At 28.4% G+C, this 25,473-nt stretch overlaps 1 protein-coding gene across 1 annotated transcript in view; it reads left to right on the top strand.

Moving 5' to 3' along the window:
• The window catches only part of LOC136990066 (uncharacterized), a 69,452-nt gene that overhangs the window by 30,115 nt on the left and 13,864 nt on the right, over positions 1–25,473 (top strand). The window contains exons 3-13 of the mRNA XM_067288411.1: positions 799–1,088; positions 7,936–8,071; positions 8,241–8,425; positions 9,640–9,800; positions 9,868–10,021; positions 13,010–13,095; positions 17,953–18,196; positions 18,313–18,615; positions 20,474–20,620; positions 22,807–22,965; positions 23,040–23,330. Coding sequence (XP_067144512.1) covers positions 799–1,088; positions 7,936–8,071; positions 8,241–8,425; positions 9,640–9,800; positions 9,868–10,021; positions 13,010–13,095; positions 17,953–18,196; positions 18,313–18,615; positions 20,474–20,620; positions 22,807–22,965; positions 23,040–23,330 — 2,156 coding nt within the window. The remainder of the gene's footprint in view (positions 1–798; positions 1,089–7,935; positions 8,072–8,240; positions 8,426–9,639; positions 9,801–9,867; positions 10,022–13,009; positions 13,096–17,952; positions 18,197–18,312; positions 18,616–20,473; positions 20,621–22,806; positions 22,966–23,039; positions 23,331–25,473) is intronic.

The following is a 25,473-nucleotide window of genomic DNA, read 5'->3' as shown; positions in this document are numbered from 1 at the left end:
TACAATTATCAAAAAAATTAATTTCATATAGACCTATATATAAATGTAAAAATATGAATATGTATTTCGATTGAATGTTAACAATAAGTATGAAATGAAAAGGAGCAAATAATAGAAAATTCAATTACTGATAATCTAGTTAAATGATATTCTAAATAAATAAGAAGAGAATGGCCCAAAACATAAGACAAAGAAGATAAAAAATAAATAACTTAATGATGAAATTTGTATAAAAGATGTTAATTCAGAAAGCTAACATAATCAAAATAACCTTCATAAAAATTGTGCTATTTATTCTAACATTGTCTAAATCAAAATTTTTTTATTATTAATGTGAATATTAAAAACCAATTTTACATTTAAAGGTACTTATTAATATTTTATTGTAGACTCATTATTGCATACTGTAATGATTATTGACATCCATATGCTCATTGATATTTTCTTAGTGAAAAAATGTATCAATAATCATTATGCATACACTTGAGTTCTTGCTTTATATACATATTATTATGTATATAAAGCAAAATTAAGGTACTAAATTAACTGATGAGGCTCACTATATCAAACGAACTTGACAACTTAATTAAGTCGTTAAGTTAGTTTTGTCTTTTCAGGAAAAGTTTGTGTATAAAACATTTTAAATGTATTGAAAATTATTTTGATAAAATAGAAACATTATTAGAAATGCATCTTTCTATAATTTATATTTCATTTGAAATTAAATTTTATACAATTGTACTTTCTTTAATAATAAATAAATAATACATTATATAAATTAATTTTTTATTTATTTAGATATCACTTCAGATCAAAATGTAGAGGTTGGAAAATCTTTTTTGTAAATTGCAACTTAAATAGCCATAACGTAACATTTCGAAGAAAAGGATTAATTTATGCAAATTCGTCCATGCTTGCTTTGAAATTTAACGGAAATTATCTAACAGAAAATGTTAACATATTAGATCCATACACAATACAATTCAGAAAAGAAAATGCTTCCGTTGAAGACACCGGCAAATATTATTGCTTTTTGAATTATGATGAAAACAAGAGGCTTGTATGTGTTGCTGAAGTTACTGTTGGATGTAAGTATTGAAAGCTAAAATAATTTTATAATATAAATATAAAAATTTATGTTAATTCTTCTGCAAGTTTCTCATTATAGATTAAAACATATTTCAAAAACATTGACTTTCGTACTGGTTTTATTTGTACTGTACATTTTTATACAAAACAAGTAAAATGGTGAAGCCATTCTCGGGATGAGACTATGTCTCGGAGAGCGCAAGCAACGCATGCGTAAATCTCGCACTCGTGCCTGTTTGTAGAAACAGTCTCGGCATTTTGTATTTTATTTTGACCCGGTTCTGGGTCCCCTGACTACCTACAAGTCTGGTTTATTTTGTGTGTGCATGATTTGGGCACCAAATACTCCGTGCCAAATTGCAACTCCTGGCATGTACTCCTTCATACCTCCAAGGTGTGCAGCCGTTGACAGCTATGCGATTTTAGAGACAAGACATAGTCTCGTCAATAATTAGATTATCTTTAATAGTGAAGTGAATCTGAAGTAATATCTATAAAGTGAAGAAACATGAACTCATTATTTATTGTTATATTTAATTGATATAATGTTAAGGATATTAAAATAATTATTTCATTATGTTATTTACAGTTGAAAATGTTTTACATATTGATGGCCCTACAGTGAGAAACGCATAATACAAAATTTGCAATATTTCTGGGAATGTGAAAAAGACAACAAAGCAAATCGAGTTTGAACAGTTTAAACATTCAATAGTTTAAAATGTTAGCTTTAATAAATTTTTTGTGTTAAAGTATATGTATTTTTTGGATTTAAGAGGTAAAACTTGACATACACACTTGAATGTGATTCTATGACATATGAGGTTTTCACTCTAGGACAGGCCTGGCCAACCCAACCCAAATTGTTTCGCGGGCCACTTTGATCACGCGTAACATTACAGTGGGCCACAATTTAGACAAACATGCTATTAAAAAAGTAAAACAAATACAAAATGAATAAGATTTTATTGTTATACCAAGAGTTCGTACTCGCACTTGCGCATTATAACAATAACACAAGCAAATTTTCATTTATTTAATTGTTTTGGTTTACACATAATGGAAACAAAAGTTTTAATAGATATATAATATCGCTTAGCGGGCCACACAATTTAACGTGACGGGCCGCGGGTTGGCCATGCCTGCTCTAGGTCATTGATATGTAGATGTCATGCTGAATGATCGCTATTTTCCAATACTGTATATATATATTTGATTCTAAGGTGCATTATTAGTTTGAAATTTAAGTGCACAAAATATATATATATTAGGAGGGATCTATTAGGAGGGATCCTTCTTATCACCATTTCTTTTTAATAATTGGAGATTTAAAATATATATATATATATATATATATATATATTTTAAATCTCCAATTATTAAAAAGAAATGGTGATAAGAAGGATCCCTCCTAATAGATTTTCCTATTTATCAGCTTTCACTCACCACTTTCTTTCTTGTTTCTATTACTATGTGGTTATTTTGATAGATATTTATAATAGCTGAGAAGAGCTGCTTTGTTATATTTAAGAGCCTAAAACTGCCTTTAATTGATTTTATATAACTGTAAAATGCTTTCTTAAAATTGTGAAAGCTGTAGTATTTAATTTATATTTTTCTATCAAAATTTTCAGTATGAAAGCTAGATAAATATAATAATTATTTTTTCAAAAACCATTTTGTTCTTTGCATTCAGATTTTTTTAATATAGCATTGTAGATTAGCTGATAAAAGATAAAATCCTTGAGAATAATTTATAACTTATATTAAGGAGGCCTTTGGTTCTTTAGTTTTTGCAGTTAGTTTTATCTATCTATTCATGTAATGGAATAATAATGCCTTTGCTCCAGCTACTTAGTGATCTTCCATCCTTCAAATAATGTTAAATAACTTTAATAACCTTCTAATAAAGCATATTTGTTAAGCATACATAGAGCATATTCCATCTTTGTCTGGAGATTTATCTGGTTTATTCTGTTAAATTGGTGTTCACTATTGATTCTATTACAGTTTCACTACAATAATTGTTGCTTTGCAAAGATTTTGAAATAAAGAGATATTATATGTTTCCTTTTATTACATCAAGATTTACTCGATTCTTGAGTTTATCCATATTCCTTAGAAATTTTATAAATGTTTGATCTCTTTGCATGTTATCTATTTTCATTTTTGTTATAAAATTACTCTAACTTTGTTTATTACTTTCCCAGCATGTTCTCTGGTACTGATCATGCTGGAGTATTGTTTTATGTGTATAATTTATTTCAACTTCTATTATTTTCGTATCTTTTTAAGCCTTTATTAATATTTCAATTCTCATCTCATTTTCTTATTGCTGTTTTATCAATATTTTTCTATTCAAGGTTTTCCATTTTTATTCTTCTTAATATGGTTTTTAGATTATTTCACTCTGTTTCTATGTCTTCACTTTTTACTTTCCGGACTGTTATATATAACAGAGTGAAAGTATGGCAAGTGGTCAAAAATGACCCCTCAAGATTTTTACATTTTTGGAACTCTGGAGTCCTTGAAACATCAAGAAATGCAAAAAAATTGGGGTCCCTTCCCCCCCTTATGTATGGATGCTAGTGTTGGGGGGCACGATTTTGTTCACCCTCTTGGAAATAATAACGCCTGTACTTTTTGTCGAAAATTTCTGAAATTTTGCAGGGAGGTATGTTTATTAGGGAGATCAATGCTATTAAATTTTGGTGGTTAAAGGGTGACAGGGTGAGGAGATAAAGGGGTTATGTCATATCTCCATCAGGATCTGACTTAATGGTGATTTTACTCACTATTAGCATTTACAATTTTTTTATAAAACCCATCCCTGTCCTCGAATTTAAGTTTTTGCCATTTTATAATAATTAAAAATACAAGAAGTTTTTAATAATAAAATATTGTAACAGATGGCACCACCAAATGTTTCCAGTAAAGTTAAGCAACTTGTTGCTGGATTTTTTATTTGTTTTTGATAGATATATTTAATACTTACTTCATCTAAAACTTGAATTCTTAATGTTTTCTAGGGTTGCTTGGTTATTTTTGAAATTTTTTTTATTTGGGAATATTTTCATTCTAAAAGATAGTTATCAGAGTCTATTTCTATACTTTTAAATTCTGTGTAATCAATTATCACCTAAACTCCCTTTTATTGACAATTATTTAATCAATCATAATTTTTTAATTTATTTTTCATGTAAATTTGTAGCAACTTTTATGCTTGAAAAATTGTTACTAATTGTAAGATTGTATGTTACATAATCTCTCAATTTGTATTTGTTTCTATTGTACTGTACACTGCTGTTTCCCATATTTGATCATGTCGATGTACTATTCACTCTTGCATTCAAATCTCCTGATTAGTAACTCTATCATTTTGTTTTTTTTGTCTATAATTTGTAAATTTTTATAAAACTTGTCACTGTCATTCTCTTTCCTTCCTTTTTCTTTGATGCTTAAACTCTAATAATAGTTTATGTAGTAGGATCTTGTTTTATACAAGATTGATATATGTGGATTTGTTTTGCAGATGGCAAATGGTAGTTTAAACCAATAAATGCACATGGATAATTTTCATAATTAAAGAACACCCTGACTATTTTTAATATGAAATCCTATATATACAGTAGAGCATCGATTATCTGACCCCCGATCAACCGTCACATCAGTTAACCGACTGCGTTCTAATCGGCAAATTCAAATGTCTGCTAGCGATGTGGCGCTACAATATTTGGCTATGTCTTGGCTACTTTAATATTATTTTTGTTAAATTTTTGTGTGTTTTAGCTGGCAACACTGGCTCAACCATGAAAGGGAGGCCAGTATTTAAACCAGGTTTAATAATCTATTTTTCTTTACTTTCATATTTATTTCGTGCAAAATAAAGAAATAATTTTTCACGATACAATAGTGACGATTATTATTTTAAAAAAAATTTTGGTAGGCTTAACATTGATGAAAATTCAACGCGAAGTGGGTTAATAGCGATATACAGTAGTGAACCGAAAATCGGAATCAATTGGGGATTGGGGTTGTTCAGATTAGGGATTTGTTCCAATTACGGTCTATGTACGAAAAAATATATTAACCTGTTCGATGTTCAAATTTTTCTCCGTTGCGTGTCGCTTCGTGTTGAATTTTCGTCGATTTTAAGCCTAACGAAAATTTTTATAATAATAATCGAGGCTATCGTATCGTTAAAAATTATTTCTGCATTTTGTACAAACAAAATAAATATATTGAAGAATATAAAAACATGAAAATTATACTTTAGAAGTAAATTTAGTATCAAAACGACACAGTAAAATTTAGATTCAGCACGACACAGTCCGACTGAAAATCGTGCCAATTACCGGCGATTCTGATTACCGGGGTGCCGATTTACGAGTCTCTACTGTACTAATATACTAATTACATGGGATATACTAATATACTATACTAATGATGTATTTTTTCATACTTTTCGGTTATCGTTTTTTCCAGTTATCCGACCAACCCCAGTTCCCAATTGAGTCGGATAATTGATGCTCTACTGTATACACACACTATAAACATAAAATTTATTTAAATCATTTTACTTAATGTTTTTTCTATGAATTGTAAATGATGGCATTATTGTCTCAGCAGTCATCTGGGATTACTTAGAACATGGTCAAACAAAAATTTATGGAAAATTTTGTTTTACATGGTTTCTGCTGACATGCAACATTCACATAAAACATGACTACAATGTAGTAACTGTTCACTTCTTTCAGTTAAACTTGTATAACTTTTTGATAGTGCAATTAATTGAATTACCTACAGGCAAATAATGTTCTTGTTAACATTATTATTTTTTGTATTATCAACTTTGTTTTATAATCTTCTTCTTTATCTTCCACCTTTTCCTGTGTTTATATGGGATCGGTGTTCCCTCCATTTCTTCCTATCAAGAGCATCTTTTAAGTCCCCTCTGATTCAAGTCATCCTTCACCTTATCTTTCCAATGCAGCTTTACTCTTCCTTTCACTACCAGTTTTCCAACCCTGAAGAAGTAGTGCCCATGCTACTCTTAACTTATATACATGCTGTAATTGCAAAATGAAGTGTTCCATGACTACCGTATTTTACGGACTATAAGACGCACCTGAATTTTGGAGGCAATTTTTCGAAGAAAAAAGTGCGTCTTATAGTCCGTAAAATACGGTAAATGCTAGGAACAATATTTTTATTCAACATTCACATCAGTGCATGCTGAATAATGATATTTAGCAAATATTTCGTACATACACGAAACAACTGTGTGAATCTCGACATTCGCCAGATTCCAGTATTTCACAGTAAGATATACATAACAAGGGAAAGTATGGAAATTTTTCAGATTTGACCCTCAAAGTTTTTTTTGCAAATCTCCATATTTTGAGACCTCGTAAATCCAAAAAAGTAAAAAAAACAGCAAAAAAAATTGTGTATATGTGTTGGCATCTATTTTGTTTAATATCTCAGGATGGGGTAAAGATTAAGAAACAAAATTTGTCATGATAGTAGCATCAATGCCTCTTATACACAAGCTATCACTTTCAGGTCTTATCTATTAGGTGTCATGATTCTGTGGACTGACCTTCGTTGACCTTTTCTAAAATATTGTGCATTTGAAAACAAATAATTTTATGGTTTTTATAGCTATTCTGTATTAAAGATCATTTTTTCCCATTTAATTTGATATATAATAAGTAAGTATTTGTTGATACAGATTTGATTGTTCATAATATAGATGTAATGTATACAAATAAAAACCAATTTTTTCAACCTTTATTTATAATTGCACCATTTGAAAAATGTATTCTCAGTTCTGATTGGATGATTGTTTATTTTCATTTTATTTAGTGTTTTTGCCCTTTGACAAAGATATATGATATGTGCAACAAAATTTTAGTTTTTGTTTGGTTGATATGCCATTTTGATAAATAAGTAAATTTGAATACGATAAAAAAAAAGTGCATTAATCTGCAATAATTTGATGTTTATATTTATTTACTTATTTGTATTTAAATTTTAAAAAAACAAAACATTAAATTATTTAATAATGATAGTAAAACCTTCAGTGAAAAAAATGGCAGGAAAACCTTTTTATTCTGAAGAAATTTGATGAAAGTTACAAAATTGTGATATCAGTTCTAAATTTTGATCTTAAAATTTTGTCAATACATGGAGCTAGAAGTATACTACTTAGAAAAGGATGATTGCCATAAGAAATGCAAGCAGACACATTTGAATTAAAAGGTTTCGAAAAATTATTGGTACATTTCTGGGTCAAAGGCCATTCCCATGTCTTAATCAGAAAGTGTTTTGTTAAAGGTAGAGGGAAGTCATGTATCATATTTCGAGTTGGGTCAGATGTAATGAAGATTTTATTTATTATTAGCGCTTACAATATTTTATAAAACTCATCTCTACCCACAAAATTAAGTTTTTTGCCATTTTATAATAATTAAAAAATATGAGATTTTATTCCAAATAATTTTTATGACTAATACACACAATTTTACTCATTGTTATTAATAATAATAAAAGTTATTTGTTAAACAAATATCAAAACATCTAGGAAAGTTACACAACTCATTGCTTAATTTTTTTCTATTGATTTTGAGTTGTGTGCAAAATGTAATCCAGAAAAAGAATTTTCATTGATTTGTAAATCAGTCAGTATTGATATCTTTATGGGAATGCAGAATGTAAAATAGTGTTTGAATTGATAAATTGTATATTTAGAATTTGCTCTTATTATTAAATTATATTTGAAAATAAACTTATTATTTTTTTAATTCAAACTAATTTTAATTTAATTATTATTATTTACTTCAGATAAACCTCTTCCTGTTTCACATTTTTCCTGTATTTCTTGGCATTATCAAAATTTAACTTGTTCTTGGATTCCTCAACAGAATCCTTTAAAAACAAAGTATATTCTTGAAGATTTTATCGTTGTTTATAATACAAGGTAAGTTCAGCTTTGTAATTTAATGAAGTATTTCTTGCAGTTAAATTAATTTTTCTGAATTACTATTTTATACTTTGTATAACTAACAATTAATATTATGTTGTTATATCATAAAATATGTATTAAAATTCAATCAATATTTATTAATGCAAAAATTGTTTCTTTAAAGTGAGCCAGAAATAGTTGGACTACCTCGTCATTGTCCGATAAAAATTTCTGAAACAAGTTGTCAGTGGGAGCTAGCTAGCAAGCCACCTTATAGAAAAAGTTCACAGATTATAACTTTTCGTCTAACAGGAATTAATGATCTGGGAAATTACAGTGAAATCTTTACAATTAATCATTATGAAATAGGTGAATTAAATATTACAAATGTTTGTTTTTCATATATTTTATTTATTTATATAATTTCTGTTGTAATTAAAATTAATTTTCTATTCTGAAAATAACATCTAGCACAGTGGTTCTCAAAGTGGGTGCTACCGCCCTTCTGTGGGCGGCGAGTAAATCTAGGGAGCACTGGAAGCAGGGTACTGAACTGTGACCAAAGGCAAAAGTTGGGGTCACTGACAGTCGTTCCCTTTCCTCTGTTAAACGGATAAGAGGAAACATTGTGTTTAATGGTTTCCAGATGTTGAGAACAATGTACGGTAAGGGCACAAAGTGTGAGATTCACAGAAAAGTTTTCCTAAGAATATTTCCAATCCTTTCTCACACAAGAGAAAATGGGTTAGGGGATGTTGGGTATAACTTTATGGACAAAGGGGGCAGTGGATCGAAAAAGTTTGGGAATCACTGATCTAGCATATTAAATGACTAATCCAACTGTGCTATGAAAATAAAAAATATAAAAATTTCCAAATTTAAAGAAAGCACTTGGAAATTATACATTATTACAATAGAAGTTCATTTTAGAAAGTAAAATGTTTTAATGTTTAAGCATTAAAAATATTTCAGATAAATATGTATTCTTAATTTAACTTATTAAAATGTGAAATCATTTTAAATGTTTCACATTTTTGATAAGTATCAGGTTAAAGTTGTTCTTATAGACCTGCTATAAACCAGTTTAAAAATTATTTGAATTCTGATACTGATTAATAAATTGTAGAATAAACAATTCATAAAAAGTAAAAGAATAATTTGAAACAGGGAAATAAAAAGACTTGATAAAATTATTGTGATGAAAAATTTTAGCAGCAGAAAATAGACATTAAAGTTCTAGTTTTGTAGCAAGAATCATCATTAAGTCATAACAGATTTTTATATAGTCCACTTAATAATAAAAGAAAGAGGTATTAAATTAATCTTGAAGAGTTCAACAAAAGTTCTCTGCAGAAAAATTTCTTTAGATTCATGTTCCTATAATAACCTACTTGTTTTCAAGGCATTATTTCATATTAGCACATTATTAATCACATTTTAATTTTCTTGAATTCTTGAAGATTTGTAAAAATTTACAAGTTTTTGTTTGTTTTAATATTTTTATTTTTTACTTCATATATACTATATTTGCTTTATTATTTTGAATAAAAATTAAAATGCATATATATATATATTAATTTCAGTCTTACCTAGTGCACCTCATAATCTTGATGTACAAGCTATAACTGAAAATAGTATCAGTGTTATTTGGCTTCCTCCCCCAGAAATGTCAATAGAAGGCGATTTTAAACCAGGGTTGACTTATCAACTACAGTACAAGAGTGAATATGATGATATATGGAATGTAAGTGTTTTCAAATAAAATATGTAATTAAGGTTAAATTTTATATTTAATGTTTATTTATTTACAGTTTATAATTGTAAATAAAACAAAAGAAGCCCAGATAATAGATCTGAATCCATATACAGTTTACACCTTAAGACTACGTTGCCGTTCAACAGTTGCTTACACTGATGATATGTGGAGTAACTTTACGACACGTGTTATTCAAACAAAAGCAGATGGTAAGTATATTATAGCTATGTTCATTTTTGATTGTACAGTGGGTGATCGGTTAATGAACAGTTCAGATGACAAACAAATCAGATAATGAACACTTTCACGAAAGATTTTTATGTTCGGACAACGAACACTTCACAGAAACGACATAAAATAGTGAATACCAATTAGTCTTCCCTTGTCTCCAGGTGACAATTCAAAACTTTTTGGAGCTCTGGAAACATCAACGCTTAACCCGATACCAATCGGATAGTATTCCTCCGAATTTTGAAACTCTCCCTTGTAATTCCAGCTTTCTGTTTACCCTTCTGACAAATAATTTTTTATAGTCTTTGCAAGACTGTCAAGCGGGTACTTGTTAAGTTTTGCGTCAGTTTTTATTTACAAAAGGCAAGAGTTTAACTGTCCCATTGGATATTCGTTAACATTTTAATACCAAATTTCATCTGGGCCTTGCATTTAAATAATTTTTTGTGCACTAGTTGATTTCTGTTCTCTGAATTTTTGTAAGTACTTTTCTGAACTTATTATTTAAAAAAGGAACTGATAATATTATGAAGCATAAAAAAAGTGGAGTGTCAAGAACTGTGCTCACCATAGAAACCAAGCAAGATGTAATAGCCAAGGTAGATAGTGGGCAGAAGATGCCTGATGTTTGCTAGGCAGTATGATTTGAACAGGTCTACAGTAAACACAATCTTAGCTATGAAAGATATATCAAGAAGTCTCAAGCAATTAAAGATCTTTTGAGGAAGTGAGAGGATGTCAGAACAACGGGTATCCAAATGGCATCCAAATCAGAATGAGGTTAATAGGCTTGGAGATCTCTACAATTACAATGCTATTAATTACTTCCGAAAAATCCTGAAGAAGAGAGAAAAGCAATCAACATTGGACAGATTCTTTAACCCCCCCAACAGAAAAAAACATGACTAATAAAAATACAAGACTGTTTATATACGTATTTTTATTATTACATACATACTTTCTTACTACGTTTTTTTATTTTTTGGAGTCTCCAGAATGAATTAATCAAATTTCCATAAAAACCTACGGTAAATCAATAATTGGTTAACAAACAATTCGGATAGCAAACAAAGTCTTGGAACAGATTATGTTCGTTAACCGATCACCCACTGTATTTGTTAAAATATTTTGCTAGATTGTAGATCAGGGATGCAAGTGCTATGTCAACTATGCTGTATTGCACCAAAATTCATTTCCTGCCTGCCTGTTGAGAGCTTGTGTGGGACCAGTGGTGGACTAGGCTCTCTTTTGCTTCTGCAGGCTTCTTTAGTCTTGTTTTTGAACATTTGAAATATTTAGAATGTTTCTTTATTAGCAAAAGGCAATCTTAAAGATGTTATAGCTCAGACTTGTAACAGAAAATAAGGGCCAACTTCTCTAAGTTCACTTAAGCTTCTTTGTTCTATGTATTGGCACATTGTCATAGCAATATTGAACTTTATCAGTTTTTGGATGAAGTTTTTTGATCTTGGTGTTCAAATGATCTAGTTGTTTACAGTAGCATTCTTTCTTCAATGTTGTTAGTTGGAAGCAGCTTTATCATGATGATTCCAGACAAACACAGATAATCACCTTCTTCTGCACTATTGGCCCTTTGTTAAAATATTTATGAATAAACAACGGTTAACCAGCTGCTGCAGATGTGAGCCTTCATTGCATTATGGCCAGTTTTGAAGTGCTAGAGCAACAGCATGCAAATATGTTCTTTCAAAAGTTTTATGGTGTCAGATATTGCTAATGTGTCAGTTTCTGATGAAATGCCTTTGGTTATAATCTACATTGACCATGAACATTCTATAACATTTTTCTGGTCATTTCTAGAAAAAATCAGTGTCTAAATTTTACCTTTGGTATATATATGTAAAAATAAATTACTTGTTGAGAGAATATAATGTATATTAGACATGTTTTCAAAAAACAAACAGTAGCACTTGTACCTTATGGTAGATACAAATATATCAAGATATAAAATATGAGTTTACACAATCCTCATTAAGATATGGAGAGTGAATACAAAATTTATTGTATCATATTGCACATAACTAAACTAATAAGAATTATATAAAAAATTAACATAATGATAGTCTTGAACAGTGTTTCTCAAACTATGGGTCATGAAATGATACCACCTTTCACAAAAATACTTGAAATACTGATACATTATCTAAGAACTAGGAACAATATAGATGCATTTGTTACGTACTGAAAATTTTTAAACAACTTTTTTTCTAATTATTATTATTATTGTCATTTACCGGTAGTAGTAAAATAAAGATTATAGAATGTGTGTACATAAAATTGATTTTTCTTTTGAACATCATCAGTATGACTACTTTGCAATTTAAATGGCTTAATAGATATTTTATGTAATGGTTTTGAAAATATTTCCTTGATTATTCAAACTTTTAGGTTTATTGTCATATGTAACAATAAATTATAAATAATTTTGACACAAAAATCTTTAAAAATTATTTATTTATCCACTTGTTTCATGTATATACAAAATGAAATTGACAAAATCATCTTACAATCTGAAAATGAGCCCATTTTAAAATTGTACTTAAGTTTAGAAAAAAAAAACTTGTAATATTTTTCAGTCTGTTTTTCGAAATTACTCAGGAGTCTGTAAATAAAACAATTATTATTTTTACTAGTTAAATTTCAATAACAACTTACTTCAGTTTCAGTTTTTATTTGTTACAAATCAAAATTGGCTTGAACCTCTCTTAATAGAAATGTACTCAATGTTACATTTCACACACACAAGTTATTATTAATAATGCATAATTTTAATTTTGTTATATAGTGGTCCAGTTTGGGTTGTGGAACCATTGCAAATATATTGGGTTGCATGAGCAAAAAGTTTGAGAAATGTTGGTCTTGAACAGAACATTGTCATCGTGTTTATTTCTAATGAATTTTTTTATTTATTTTACAATTAAATATTAATAACTCATATATTTCAGTTCCTTATGTTGCACCTGAAATTATTCAAGGACTTTTTGAAGTAAGAAATTCTCAAGGTGGAAGAAATATTACCATTCATTGGAAAGTAAGGTTATGTTAAAAATTTTTTAAATAAACTCTTTGTAGAGTAAATAAGATAAATATAAGGATTTTTGTTCCTTTAATATATTAGTAATTTCTAAAAGAACTTTGGGTTTTATTTATTCTCTAATGATTTTTTTATATGACATATTTTAAAAATAATTTTGTTAAAGTTATGAAAAAATCAAAATTTAAAACTTGTTTTTGTCATGATGATTTTTATACCTTTTCTGAATTTCATTCTTTTATTTTGAGTTCTATTTGTGAAGAAATATTCTTCTAGTCGTCTTCAGGATGATGTAAATGAAAACAATAGCTTTTTATAAACATTTAATGGGGAGAAAAAAATCGAAAGTTGCTTTATTTTTTGTATAATGTAAGCATATCAGGCTTTTACAGATTAAACTGATGTCTATTATATTATGTTATGTTTTTCATAACATACATATTTAGTTATTTATGTATATAAATTACCATTAGTAAGTAAAAATAATGGCAGCATCTCCATTTCTTAATAATTCAGAGGTTGAAAATACTTAATTAAAATCAAGTATTTATGACTAATTTGAAAATATCCATGTTGCATTTGTGGTTTAATATATCTATTGACTAGCTTCCTATCCCCTTTCTTATTAATTAGTTCTCAAATACTGTTATATTCCAGTTATTTTAAGGGTTATTACGCAAAGAGACTTGAGACTATTATTTTATTGTAAAACTAGCCACTATAATATACAGCATTCAATTTTGACAGCACAGCAAAAACCACTGAAATGCATTTTAGATGTCTTCAGTTAGATTTCTTATCACAGTTTTACACAATACAATATTATAACATTTACAGACTATGGTTCACTGTTGACAGTTATCCATTAGTACATGAACAGTATATTTCTATTTTAAAAACTTGTAATTAATATAATTTACAATATTTATTCTAAATATTTTACCAAAAAATTTTTTGCTTCAGTTTTTTAACTCTCTCACATTTTGTGTGAACAATATTAAAAGTTTTACATTACACAGTACTGATGATTCTTTCCATTTTTTTCCCTTTTAATCCTGTCCTGCTTGTATGCATCTGTTTTTAACTTGTTCTTGACCACTTTTTTAATTACTTCTAACATTTTATTTTATTTTTATTTCACACTCATTTGACTATTTCCTTATTCTACCATCCGACTTAATTTCTAATTACAAATTTACATTATTTAATAACATAGTTTAGCTGTATCAATAACTTAACTCACCAATTCTTGAGTTCTTCATACATGGTTTTCCCCCCCTGGGAAAACTAGATATTTACAATCAATATAAGTTGCAAATACCATATTTTTACAGAATGATCAGCATGCCAGTCACCCTCAGTTTTAATAAAAAATAAAATTAATTTAACATTAATTAACAACTAATTTTGTTACATCTAAAGAAAGCATTCTTCCCATTAAAAGAAAACTCTCTTCCTGATTTCAAGTCAGTCAAATTATAATGTTGTTATTTTATTGTACAGTGCAATTAAACAATTAATGACTTATTGACTATTAGTATTAGTATTAGAAGTTAGTCATTGTGGACTGCACTGACCATCTACTCTGACCTTAAATAACACCTCCCTCTCAAATTTCATACAAAGCCAATGTTAATCAGTGTATAAGTGGAGATAATTTACTGCCAGTTTCTGAAATTTTTAATATGCTTATTTTTGCATTCTTAAATTGAATTACAATAAAATAAACATTAAAAAAGCACTTGTCATCCCATGAGTATTTTACATAGAAAGAAAACAAAATGATTATATGTTTAATTTCTTCATAGTTTTTGATGTTATATAACTGTGAAACTGTCAGCATAACATAAAAACAAGAACATTTTTATTCTAAAACTTTTTTTTTTATGTACCCTCTAGAGAGATCTATAACTTAATTTAAACCGGCGTGCTAGTTTTTACCATACAGAAATATCTGATTTTATGGTCTCCCTGGATAGATCAGCATGCCGGTCATTCTGCGAAAATACAGTATAAAGTTGGTTAGATTGCAAAGATATCTTTTTGCCACTAAGAGATTTAAATTAGAATCTAACTTGAAACTTTGAATTAAATTACTCATGAAAAATCCTTTAGGTATATTGAGCTTGAATTCAGCCACCTTGAATCAGTTGAAGTCAAGCCTGCTTGTAATGGACTAAATTGAAGCCAGCTTTATAGACTTAATTTGTAAATTATGTTTGTACCTTATACCATTATACCAACAGAGAGATCTGTCCAGAGATTATAGCTAATACAGATGTAAAATAATTATTGCCAATTATAGATTTGAAAGCAATAAAATTTTTAGATTAAGATGTTTTAAACAATTTAAAAGACAAACATTTAATATATTTTTTTTAAATTTTATAGTATGATTTCACTGAATTCAGAATTTCAAATATTCTCATCCTTAAAATTATAAAGTATAATATGGGGAATTTAACATTTTATTGAAATCAGTAAAACAAATATAGTAATGAGAGTAACTCATAATTTTACTCATTTTAATAAAACCTTTAAGCTAATACAGTGAAACCTCGCTTAACAAGCATAATTCGTTCCAGAGTCTTACTCATAATGCGAAATACTCGTTAAGCGAAACAATTTTTCCCATAGAAATTAATGTAAAATACAATAATGCGTTTCATGCCAAAAAAATGCTCAAATGTTTTATGTATAACATTTATTCAAAAAAAATTGTACAATATACATTGTTAAGGAGCGTGAATCATAATCATCATCTTTTCTTCTAGCATAGAATGAACCATCCTGGAATGAGAATTCGATTTGCAGAAACAAAAACAAAAAAAAAATCACAGCTAATATGTTTGATAAACACTCCAAACGATATGCCAAATTCTAGGGTTATGTAAATGCTATAATTAAATATTAGAAATAATAATTTGACTAGAGGTAGGCAGTTATGTTTCCATCTTGTACTAAATTTAATAATTATAAATAGTTAATTTTTAATTCAGACATTTCTAAAATTTAATTTGGAGTTGGTCATTAAATTTAATGACCCAAGAATTTGGCATATCGTTTGGCGTGTTTATTATATAATGGGCTATGGTTGTTGATGTTTATAAGTAATATGTGTGAACACAAGTTTGGAAAAATATGTGATCACAAGCGACACTAAGATGCTAGTGGAAGGAGTGCTAAACACAGACTGATGGAGCATTCCGCATGCGCACAATTTGAGACTTCCCCCTCTCCTCATCACTCGTTATGCAAAATATTGCTCGTTAAGCAAAGCAAATTTTTACAATTTGTTTTGCTTGTTATGTGAGGTCCACTGTATTTCCAATTAAAAATTTTGAAATTGAAAATTTAAAAAAAAAAAATTATTTAAAATTTAATACGTATTCAATGTCATAAGGCAATTGGGTAGATACCAATTGCCTTAATTATTAAAATACAAAAAGCAAATCAAAATAATAAAAGTAATACAGTGGTGCCTCGTATAACGGATGCTGCAAACAACGGACTTTCTGTTTGGCCGTTACGTGACTCGAGCAATGGACTGGCTGTGAACAACAGACTTTCTGGCATAATTGGTGACTGCTCCATGGGTGCATTCTTTAAAAGCGGTTGTTCTGCATCTCCGCTACTACAGGAGTGCGCTGCTGTTTGTAGGCATTTAGGAACGACGGTGAAAGAAAGAAAGAGATGGCGGCGCCTGCACTATCGATAGTATCGTGATGGAGGAATCTATAATTCTAAAATATGAGCTTTTAAAGGCAAAAGAAGGGTCCCAATTGTAAAATTTAACCATAAAATGGATTATTTGTTGAAAGAGCATTCAAAATAGCCTCGAAAAAAAATTTGTAAAGACACTTACATCCCCGCGTGCACTAACTCGCGCTTTCACAATTTCTAAATTTTTATTCATAAAACCACATAATGGACCCGGAAACGAAACTATCTGAGCCATGGAGGACGCCATGTTGCTTTCCACCGTAAACTACTGCTACAAGCGGCTGTTTTTGCCGTTCGACGGCGCACACTCCCACCGGAATTTAGGAACGCGTTTCGCAGGAATTTTAAAACGGATGTCGCTCACGCAGAGTTACGCGGAGGAATAAAAGAACGCACCCATGTTCATTTTTTTAATGATACAGTACGGTTATTTTATGCTGCGGAACGAATTAGATGTTTTAACATGTATTTCTATGGGGAAAATGCATTTCGTATAACGGACGTGCACCTGGAACGGATTAAGGACGTTATATGAGGCACCACTGTAATACTGTTTACTAGTTATAATATAAATATTTTAAAAATTTTTATATTATCATGTGAAATTAGTATAATTTAAAGGATTACTTTAATAAACAAAAGGTTTAGCTTATTTAAATCCTTTCTAGATACAAATAGAATAGAATACAATAAAATAAAAAATAAAACTTATTTAATGTTTATTCTAAAACGTTAATATTGTTAATTTTTATCACATAATCTTATTAAATTTTAGTCTTAAGAATTTCAAAGTGGTAAAGATTGTTTTAAAAAAATTTTTTCTTGCCATTATTACTGTAATTATTCAACAGATCGTTAGAATATGCAGTCCAACATTTCCTTGAATAGTAAAGTAAAAAAAAAGTTGTTCTCCATATAATAATTAAATCTTCACCACAGACATAATTTTGCATGTAAACTGAACTACACAGATTTTATATCTATGAATTGTCTATCCTACACTATATATTGATTAATAATAATTTTAAAATTTTGCTGAATGATTAATAATGTATTAATTTAAATATTATAATTTTAGTAATTAATTTAAGAATATTTCTTAGTTATTCATTTCTTTCTTTATACATTTAGCCAATTCCCCGAAAAGACTGGAATGGAGAAAATTTTCATTATGTCATTCACTGTTATGAAACTCATATACCTATTAAAAGATATAAAAAGGAAATAAATAGTATTTGGAAAAAAGAAATAGGCTCTTCTGTTACATTCACAAATATGAACAATATGTTAGATTATGTATTTATAATAAGAACTGTTAATTCCAAAGGAACCTCTGATGAATATAGTAAAATTACAGTGAATAAAAAAGAAAATTGTAAGTCAGTTTATTTGATTTTTAATGTTTAACTGTTGTTGCACTGTCATTTAAGTTAATGACATAAAAATAGTATTTTAGATTTTAATAAATCTTTAAATAATTTATTCTTTTAGTATTACCATCACCAAAAGATATTAAAGTAACAGATTATGGAAGAGGAATGTATGAAATTGCATGGATTATGCCAGAACATCTGGAAGTAGACAACTATACCATATTTTGGTGTGAAGCAGTTAAATCAAGACCATTCCCATGCATGGGACCATTTCAGTGGAAAGTAGTGTCTAAGGATTCCACTTTTGCTCGATTGAATTTATCTGACATTGATACTAATTACCAGTTTGCCATCTCTGCCAATTCACGATTGAGTAGTTCAGGAATGGAATGGGCACCATGCATTATACCTCATAATGGAGGTAATATTATTAAATTTAATGTATTGATATATTAATTCTTATTTCAAAACACAAGAGATAAATTAAGATAAGTATATAAATTATTCACTATTTAGTAAATCTTTTTCCTTAGGTAATGACTTTTAGACAAATATGAAGATTTATGTTTCAAATGAAAGAAATTTTTGAACTTCTTGTAATATCAAAGTATTTTCATCTTACAAATACAATAAACATCAGCTTTAATCAGAATCATCAAAATTATCAGAAAACTACACTTTCTGGATTAGTAATAATATAACAATATTTGTCATAAATATTGTTATATTATGGAATTTAATTAAATTTAAAGCAGTTATATGCACTTTACTTTAACCTGCACAATGTCACAAGTTTTAGTCTTAATATTATATGTAAATTATCAAGTCGAAGATCTCATCCAAAAAATTCAGTCTGCTATTTCAGTAATGAAGAGCAAGTGTTTAATTGTGCTACCAGATTAGCTGCAAAGTTTAGTTTGAATATTTAGCAAAATGTTAATTTTGCACATGTTTTAAATGGGGAATAGTAGTTTTAAAAATTTATTTTGGTTATCTAATTATTATAAAAATAAATAAATAATTTAAATTGATAATTTTCATAGATATTATTAACACACAAAAAATTAAATTTTATATGTTGTACTTAAAAAAGAAAAATTTAATTATTATTAATATAATTCTTCATTATCTGGAATGTTTCAGTATATTAAAAATTTAGAACTTAAATTATACAGAAAAATATAATAGAAACCAGGCTGACAATGGAGTGACCAGGTGAGGGAGGGGGCTTGACATACCTGGGACAAGTAGCCCTTGAATATTTTCTGGGGGTTATTTGCCTGAATTTGATCTCGGATTTCCACAGTGGTAGGATGATGCCTTAACTTAATCGGCCATCCAGTCACTACATAAATTATTTTATTTCAAGCCATGATGACTAAGTCCAAAATAACAGTAACTGATTGATAAACAGGAGCATGATTCTAAGATTTCATGAAAAAAAATTTAATAAACAAAATTATGATGTGCCTAGATTTATTAACTTTGTCTAAGTTATCTTAAAAGAATTGATTAAATTCCAAAAATTTTCATAACATTCACAGATAAACAATGTTTTTAGAACCAGTTTAAAAAGTTTGCATGCAACTGTGTTTCTTTCTTCATTATACAATTAAAATTTTCCAGAGTATTCAATGAAAAATAGGTTTGAATAACGTTTCACTTTAACAAATATTTTAATTTAAAAATCTTTATTTATGGGCAAGTTAGAGTGCATCATTAATCCTTTTTATACATTTTGGATTAAATATCTCAAAAAATGCTATGTTGTATTTTTGATAAATTTGATGACCTAAAGTTGAACTTTTTAGTTAAGACTATTGTAATGGTATGCATTTTTATTTTGGAGTTTATCTTTATGAATTTTTTCATAAGGAAATTTACTATAATATAGTAAATTATTAGTAACAAAAAAAATCAGTTACTTTAAACTGGCATAATAGTTACACAGGCTGTGATTCACTTGGGACTGACACACTTATTACATGGAATATTTTAGTATAAAGTGAAACATGAGAAGAATGATTCTTTATTTCATGATGTAGCAATTAACAGTGGTATATTTTTTATTACTTCAATATATATCATGATTACTTAGCAACATGTAAGTGTTCAGTCCTAAATGAATCATCCTAAAAGAGATAAAGTTGTGTGTGTAAAATTAAAATAAAAATAAAAAAAATGACTAACATAATATCTTATGTTCGTTATAAGATATTTCTTATAATATTGAAGTGTCAATGCAAATTGAAAAAATAATTAGATATAATTTTTTTCAGTTTTAAATAAAATTGAGAAAGTGAATGTCCAGTCAATAAATTCAACAAGTTTAAAAGTTATATGGTATTTGGATTGCAATGCTCAGAAGCACATAATTGAAAAATATTGTATTTATTGTTATGTGGATTATAATTCCACACATAAAGGTAAATATCTTTACTTAAAATTTTGTTGTACTTTGTTTATTAATGATTAATTTTGGAGTTAATAATACAGTGCAATTATGCTAATCTTTGCTATTTATTATATGGGATTAGTAGGGTTATATATAAAGAAACACTATACATGTATTTATAGTAGCACTTTTATACTAAAGTATTTTAAAATGTTTAAATTATATTAACCATATACAGTATCTGTTAAAATGTATGGCATATATTAAACTTACAAAATTCTCATGTTTTTAAAAAACTTTTGCTGCTAAATGTTTCAGACAAAATCAAAAAGAAATCATAAGTTTCTAATAGAATTGCAATAAATAAAAATAACTCACCATGTATAAGAAATTAAGGAAAAACTGCTTTAATGGAGCAATCAAACAAAAAATATACTTATAATTATTATTGCCTTATTGTCCTTATTTCGATTCTTAATATATATGTCAACTTAGACATTAATTATTAATAGGACTGTTAAAGTTGACAAATATATTAAGAAAAAATAAACTCATTTGCCTAGTGCTTTCTGGTCATAAATCTGTTAAAAGTTTTTCCATCTATCCAATAAATAGTTTTCATTGCTTTTATAAATTTTATTGTAAAAGTAGATAAATATTCAATAGTAACAAATTTATGTTTTGTAAGAAATTCCCACTGCTCTATTTGATATGTAGTACTGTCTATTTTACTCATTAATTTGCTATAATTAAGCATAATTCAAAATCATATAAAATTTATTACTTACTTGATAAAAATAGTAATAAAAATCCAGCAACAAGTTGCTTAATTTTCCTGACAGCACCATATACAACTGTGTATATGTTATCTGTTATGATGTTTTATAAAAAGTGTAAATGTTAATAATGAGTAAAATTATCATTAAGTCTAACCCTACTTGAGATATGACACACAACCCCCCTTTATCTCCCAATTTTGTTGATCTTTAACCACTAAAATTTAATAGCATCAATCCCCTAATACTTCAAACCTCCCTGAAAAATTTCAGTTGTTGAAAAAAAAGCACAGGAGTTATTAAGCTCTAAAGAGGGTGAACAAAATTGTTCTCACCTACACATACAGAAAAAACCCCCAAATTTTTTTGCATTTCTCAACATTTTTACATTTTTGGACCTTGAAATCTGGGGAGTTTTTTATTTATTTATCAGTTGCCATACTTTTCCTCTGTTACATATAACAGAGCTGGGAAAGTAAAAATATGAGTAGAATTGAATTAAGCAGATTAAGTAGTGTCAGATTAGCAAGAGTGCATTGTAAATTAAGTCATGTTCTAATTAAATTGTCAAATTTTTAATTGATAATGAACTAAAATAAAATTTTAATAACAATATGTTGGGTTGGCAACTGCACCCTCTAAAACTATAGTCACCAAGTGCAAATATATAACAAAATCAAATAAAATAAAATTACTATGTTATTTTATGTACATACTTATAATTATTTTGTTTTATCTATTACATGTATAAATATACATAAAATTAAGTTTTGAAAAAAAATTCACAAACTATGCACCCTTCGGTGGTTTTTAAAATTTTTATTGTACTCTTAGTAACAAAAAGTATGTTCTGGCCCAATAAATTTGTCTTTATCACAAGATAAATATATAATCAACCAAGCCTGAATTATTTTTTGAATATTTACCAATGAAAAGTATATAATAAAATTTATTTGTAAATGCTAAATTTTTTAATATGGAATATTAAGGAATATTCAAAAGTTACTGCAGATTATACGAATTCAGTTCTTTCGTGTGTTAGAAGAACTAAGTAAAATAAAATATTTATTTAATAAAAATTAACCTTGGGAATTTAAAACAACATATTTATGTATTTATACAGAAATGCCATTACCCAAAATATAGTTAAATGAAATTAACTATATATAAATTGCTATATTGTTACATTATTATTATTTATTTATTTATTGTTGTTTCTGCTTTTGATTTTAAATTATGAAAAAATAAAAAAAAACTAAGATTTAAACATTTGCATTAAATACTAATTAATATGTATTGTATTATAAAAAATAATTTATATTAGTATAAATCACTTTTAAACAGATTTATTTATCCCTTTTTATAATTTTTAATATTGAAAACTTTGTCATATTTGTATGTTTAGATTTTCTCATATTTTATTACTTTGTTTTTTGAATAGAATTAGCTAAAAGAATTCTTTTTAACAACACTCAAACAAATAGTTATATTGTTACTGGATTAAAGCCCTATACAGACTATAGCATTGTCATAACAGCAATGATTGGTGAACGTGAAAGTAGTCAGAGTGATTATAAAACTGAGAGAACTAAAGCCGGAGGTAAGATAAATTATATTACTATTTGTTCATTTTTGTTAAAAAAAAATTGAAATTTTTAAATTATTTAATTTCAGCTCCTTGGGATTCTCCTCAGAATGTGACAACAACAAACATAACTGATACTTCTGTAGAATTAAGTTTTTATCCACCTAATATCAGGAATGGTATAATCACTAGTTACGATATTCTTATCACATCAGAGGATGGAAGCTCAAAACAAAAATCATTTCGGTTTCATAAGCACAGATTTTCTGCAGTTATTGATAAACTTGTTCCTTATACAAATTATACAATGGAAGTTAAAGCCTGTGTTGAACACGAATGTTCTCCTTCAAAAGTTGTTTATGTAATGACAGATATTGGTGGTAAGTATAAAATTTCTAAAATATTTTTTGAAATTGCTATTAAGGATTTTAAAAAAAACTTATAAATAGGTATATAGCATATTAATTACGTGGAAAGAATTGTTAATCATATTTACTCAAATCTAAGACACTCCATAATTTCTACACACCCATAAATTTTTTTTTGTTAAAAATAGGCAACTGAAGATTACTGTGTAATAAACACTGAACATATTTAAGTTAGTTAGGTATATCACTGTCTTCTGTGATATTGAAGTTGGGAAACCTCTTTACTTTGTGTTAGGCTCCTGTGAATCAACACTTTATTTAATGCTTGCAACTTCCCACACGCAATCATCCTCAGTACTGTTTAAATCGTTGGAAATGTGACATTTATTGAAAGAGTGCTGCAGAACAGTAATGGCACAATTACTTGGATTTTTGTTCAAGGTCTTATGCCATTACTGTAATAGACTAACAAGATTGAGCTGAGTTGATCTCTTAAATATTTGTTAGTCTAGTAAAATCATTGAAGTGTGCAATGTCACTAATTCCATTGCATCTAGAAGTTGCTAATTATGACTTATATCCTGTTTTCAGAGATACTAAAACCTGAAGTGAAAAAAGTGCATCTTATATTGAAGTAAATATGGTAAATATTGACAATTTTATATTGTCAAAATGAAAAGAATCTTCTGTTTTATTGTAAACATTAATTAAATAGTATATAATCATTTGTTTTACAGGGGAATTAATATAAAATCAGAATAGACATCTATGAAATGCATGAGTTCTGTTTAAGAATTGTTGATTCATTGGATAGCACACAGTTATTTAGTTTTTATTTGATTTAATTAATAAGAACAAAAACAATGCAGCCTTTACCCTCAAGTTTCTACTTCTGGGGGGGGGGAATTATTCCTAAAAGTACTTTAAAAACAATTCTGAAGATGAGTTTTAGAAAAGCTGTATTGATTTCTTTAATAGAGAAGTTACAATATAATCAACTATAATTATAAAAATTTTAACTTTTTAATTTGTATAAGAATAGCTTATGCAATTGCAAAGTAATTGTTAATATTAACAATTTTATAATCATTCAGGGTGGGCCAAGAATTCGTAAGCATTTAAATTGAACTTCCCACGCAAACACAAGCAGTAGGGGCGCGGGGAGCGGTCTTACTGCTAGCTCATTTCTGGGAAATTTAGTCACAACGGACTTGAATCAGCGTCCGAGTGTTGCTTTAATGAAAAAAAATGGGTAAAAGTTGGGATCAACACTAAATGTAAAGCAAACCGGCAGCCTACAGACTTCTCGGAGTGAAGAGAACATGCAGAAAGTTGCCACTTCAGTTTGACATGATCCACATTTATCGACGCGCAGACATTCAGCTGAATTAGGAATATCCTGCACATCTTTATGCTGTATTTTGAAATCTGATTTGAAGTTATATCCGTGCAGGAACTAAAGCCTAATGATTTAAATTTACACAGGTCGTATGCCAAAGCAATATTGGATCATTTCAGTAATTTTGACATCATCTTGTTTTCTGATGAGGCTCATTACCTTTAGGATTTTCATTTCTCCAATACCTGCAATTCTGTTTGTTAAACATGAAAGGCCCTTCATTTACCTAAGGTAACTGTATGGGCATCAATTTCAACAAAAGGGATCATTGGCTTTTTTTTTTTTTTTTGAAGTTTCTCGCAGCCATATGGTCACTGTTAACTCTACTGAGTATGTGAAAATGTTATGGGAGTTCCTGGCACCACAGCTGCTGGATTTGCTGGCTACAATCAGAACACATGGTTCCAACAAGATGGAGCCACTTGTCACACATCTAACAAATCCCTACCGTAGTTAGGATTTGCTGGCTACAATCAGAACACATGGTTCCAACAAGATGGAGCCACTTGTCACACATTAACAAATCCCTACCGGTAGTTAGAGATGTTTCTGGAAAAGCTGATTTTCAGGAGAGGCAACATTCCGTGGCCACACAGGAGTCTCGATTTGTCCCCAGCAGATTTCTTTTTGTGAGGTTATTTGAAGAGTCGTGTCTACACTAATAAGCCAAAGACTGCTTCAATTGAAATCAAAAATTAGAGAAGAGATGGCTGCTATCTCATGGCCCCTTTGCCGACGAGTCTTCAAAAATTTCTG

Source organism: Centruroides vittatus, unplaced genomic scaffold, assembly GCF_030686945.1.
Source record: "Centruroides vittatus isolate TY-2023 unplaced genomic scaffold, ASM3068694v2 scaffold_861, whole genome shotgun sequence".
Lineage (NCBI taxonomy): Eukaryota > Metazoa > Arthropoda > Arachnida > Scorpiones > Buthidae > Centruroides > Centruroides vittatus.
The sequence above is the reverse complement of the archived record's forward strand: the minus strand, read 5'-3'. Positions and strand labels throughout refer to the sequence as shown.